Source organism: Babylonia areolata, chromosome 2 (genome assembly GCF_041734735.1).
Source record: "Babylonia areolata isolate BAREFJ2019XMU chromosome 2, ASM4173473v1, whole genome shotgun sequence".
NCBI lineage: Eukaryota > Metazoa > Mollusca > Gastropoda > Neogastropoda > Buccinidae > Babylonia > Babylonia areolata.
In genome coordinates this window covers 62586316-62590474 of record NC_134877.1, presented here as the reverse complement: position 1 = coordinate 62590474, position 4159 = coordinate 62586316, and the positions used below count along the sequence as shown (strand labels likewise).

The window sequence follows — 4159 nt, the reverse complement described above, 5'->3', positions numbered from 1 at the left end:
TCAACAATGTCACAAGATCCACGATTACACCACTGGGCTATAAACGGGAATAGTTACGCATTTTACCGTCTGTCACATAACATTGTCGATATTATTGTGTATCATTTCACAAAATGATGGTTCTGGAGATGTTTTTTTTGTGTGTGAAAGATTGTCAACTCCATACTGGTGGCTCTGGAGATGTTTATGTGAAAGATTGTCAACAACCATATTGGTTGTTAGCTATATTGTTAGACACAAATAAAGTCTTGAACTTGCATGTACTTGTTTGCTTAGTTCATGAGTTTTAATTGATGGATGTGAACAAATGTAAATAAAAAAATAAACAAAAGACAAAGAAACAAGCTCCCCCCCCAAAAAAAAACCAACCAAAAAACCCCCCCCCCCCCCCCCCAAATACCCCCCTCCCCCCCAAAAAGACAAACAAACAACAACAACAACAACAAACAAACAAAAAAAACCAAAAAGACGCGAAATGTTAATCCATGACAACAGTATTCAACAACACACATTTCCCCGCTAACGACACACACACACACACACACACACAAATATCTGTAGCAAAATCACACTGTTAATAAAATAAAACATACTGGTATATCACAGCAGTTCAACTACCATAGCATAGAAAATGAACCAGTTGTTTATCATAACAACAGGTTTTTTTTGGTTTTTTAACTTCTTTTAACAACTGCGCTTTGAGCGTTTGGGGGTTTTAAAAGCCGCCATCATCATCTTCCTGGATGTCCGTGGCGAAAGCGGCTTTCTTTTTCTTGAAGCGTTTGCCCGAGGCAGGGCGTCTGTCAGCCATCTCCAAAGGCCGGCCGTCACCAGCCTCCAGGTCAGTTCTGGCTCGCCGGATTTGCAGATCTGCACACAGTTTGGCATGTGGGGTCATTATTAGTATGATTAGTATGATTATTATTATTTTATTTATGTTTTTTTTGTTGTTGCTGTTGTTGTTGTTGTTGTTGTTGTTTTGTTGGATTTTTTCGGTCAATGAAGAAAGCCACGTGCAGAGCACAAAGAAAAAAGTATTTTAAAGAAAAAGAAAAACACCCCCCACCCCCCAAAAAAAGAGAAAAAAACCCAAAAAAAAACACCATTGGTAACGATAATAACAAACTACATATGAATACGGGAGAGAACACAAGTTTTCTTTACCTGCAGAAATTGGTCAAAAGACCAATGAGTATTCGAAAGTCTTTTTGCTTTAATACATCTACACGATGTACGTCTTGAAGCAAGGCGCGTCGCAAGCAAAATGACGACAATTTTATGTGAGTTCACACATGTCTCTTTGTGAAGGTCAAGGTATTCGTGTCAGGGGTGTGTGTCTCATCAGGGCCGTAACACTCCGTTTTCACGTGCTCACGTTGAGCTGTGCAAGTTGTCAAATGATGTGTCCACCTCCATGTCTTCTTCGTTCCGCAGATTATGATTTTAATGGCCTACATTTTTGTTTTGTTAAACCTTATATTGCCTTGCTTGTTCAGAATCTATAAATACGACTCACTTTGTTGGAAAAAAGAGCTGCATAGTTAAAAAAATGAATAGAGGCTAAAAAAAAAAAAATCATCAGTAATACATTGATATAGCATTTCTTTAAAAAGAATGTGAAGACATCCGTCACATAATTTATCCGTATTGTCTCAAGAAATGTTTATTTATTTACTTATTTATTTACGTATTTATTAGTATTTACTATAGCGCATATTCTTGAAGCTCTATGCATTTTACAATATCATGTCATTGCCAACATTGTCTGTTGCATGTTTCCATGACACTTTTCATTTCTCTTTTCCTGTCCAATTGCAGGTAACCCTGTATAACGACCACAGCAGAAAGATGTTGATGAATGAATGTAAGATTTGTGGAATGGATGGGTGAATGATGGGGAATTAAAAAAAAACTGTTGAAAAAAAACAAAAACAAAACCCCCCAAAAAACATTAAAAAAAAACCCCAACAACAAACAAGCAATGCAATAAGATGCAACACAATACATATTTCCAAATGTCCACCAAAACAGTATAATTTTTTTTTTTAATGTGGGCGTTAAAAACAGGGCAGTGAGTATTCTGCGTCCATGCATGCGACATGATTGTGGGGCGTTAAAAACAGGGTGGTGAGTATGCTGCGTCCATGCATGTGACATGAATAACGGGCGTTACAAACAGGGTGGTGAGTATTCTGTATCCATGCATGTGACATGAATAAGGGGCGTTAAAAACAGGGTGGTGAGTATGCTGCGTCAATGCATATCACATGAATAAGGGGCGTTAAAAACAGGGTGGTGAGTATGCTGTGTCCATGCATGTGACATGAATGTGGGGCGTTAAAAACAGGTTGGTGAGTATGCTGTGTCCATGCATGCGACAATAATGTGGGGCGTTACAAACAGGGTGGTGAGTATGCTGTGTCCATGCACGTGGGGCGTTAAAAACAGGGTGGTGAGTATGCTGTGTCCATGCATGTGACATGACTGTGGGGCGTTAAAAACAGGGTGGTGAGTATGCTGCGTCAATGCATGTGACATGAATGTGGGGCGTTAAAAACAGGGTGGTGAGTATGCTGTGTCCATGCATGTGAAATGAATGTGGGGCGTTAAAAACAGGGTGGTGAGTATGCTGTGTCCATGCATGTGACATGAATATGGGGCGTTAAAAACAGGGTGGTGAGTATGCTGCGTCCATGCATGTGATATGAGTTGAATGTGGAGCGTTAAAAACAGGGTGGTGAGTATGCTGCATCCATGCATGTGGGTCGGTAAAAACAGGGTGGTGAGTATGCTGCGTCCAGCATGTCACATGGATGTGGGGCGTTACAAACAGGGTGGTGAGTATGCTGCGTCCATGCATGTGATATGAGTTGAATGTGGGGTGTTACAAACAGGGTGGTGAGTATGCTGCGTCCATGCATGTGAGGCGTTAAAAACAGGGTGGTGAGTATGCTGCGTCCATGAATGTGGGGCGTTACAAACAGGGTGGTGAGTATGCTGCGTCCATGAATGTGGGGCGTTACAAACAGGGTGGTGAGTATGCTGCGTCTATGAATGTGGGGCGTTAAAAACAGGGTGGTGAGTATGCTCCGTCCATGCATGTGACATGAATGAATAGGCCTACTGTTGATGGGGCGGTAGGCCTTCGCCGCTTTGTCGACCAAGGTCTTGGTGTACTTGTGCCCTAGCCTTTTCACTTCTCTTTCTCTCTCTCTGTTGATATTTCTCGCCACTACAGGTCTTTTCTTCATTTTGTTTCACTTAATTTACATCTTAGTTTAGTTTTGTAGAAATTCATGTATGGGCACTTTCAAACTTCTAGCTATGATGGCAACCGTCACATACTTAGTAGATCTATGTACATGTATCAGGACAGGACTTGGTGTAAGATTTTCTTGTTGTTCTGTTCATCTTTTACTGTTTTGTATCGTGACATGCTCCAAATAAAATAATGTTTGAAGCAACACTGTTTGTGACATATTTAACTTTATCTTGGAGTGCCCCAATCCCCCCCCCCCACCCCCCCGATGATATCTACAGAAAAATGTTTCCCAATAATGTATTTGTATTTTGTATTTGTATTTCATTTTATCACAAGAGATTTCTCTGTGTGAAATTCGGGCTGCTCTCCCCAGTGAGAGCGCGGCGCTATACTGCAGCGCCACCCATTTTTTTGTATTTTTTCCTGCGTGCAGTTTTATTTGTTTTCCCTATCGTTATGGATTCATATCCAAAGTATATATTTTCATTTCGTAGCTTGCTTTCTGAAGGCGAGACAGTTCTATCAAGACTAAGCAAATTCATTAAAACTTGAAATGTTGCATGGGACGCATTCATGTATCTAAAAAGAATGCTAACACTGACACTTTATTTCCTTGACACATACATTGTAACACATCTCAAGAAAAACAACAAAAAAACACACACAAAAAAAAACAAAGCAAAATAACCACAAAAAACACACACACAATAGACAGCAAGAACCCCCTACCTTCCCTATCGCCGGCACTGTAATCCATGCTCATGGAGGTCTTGGCTCGCTCGATGCCCTGCTTCAAGTCTTTGGCCAGACGCTTGGCCTGCTTCTCACTCTGCTTGCCTGCAATAGAAAAAAAAAAGCATTTAATGCGCTGGTTTTAAAATCAAACAATCTAATCCC

At 40.6% G+C, this 4159-nt stretch overlaps 1 protein-coding gene across 1 annotated transcript in view; it reads right to left on the bottom strand.

Annotated features, from left to right (window-relative positions):
- Positions 1-461: 461 nt before the first annotated feature.
- Positions 462-4159, bottom strand: part of LOC143275994 (uncharacterized) — a 50317-nt gene continuing 46619 nt past the window's right edge. Inside the window, exons 21-22 of the mRNA XM_076580363.1 lie at positions 3992-4099; positions 462-870 (exon numbers count right to left, since the gene is read on the bottom strand). Of these exons, the coding sequence (XP_076436478.1) occupies positions 716-870; positions 3992-4099 (263 nt within the window). The 3' untranslated portion in view covers positions 462-715. The remainder of the gene's footprint in view (positions 871-3991; positions 4100-4159) is intronic.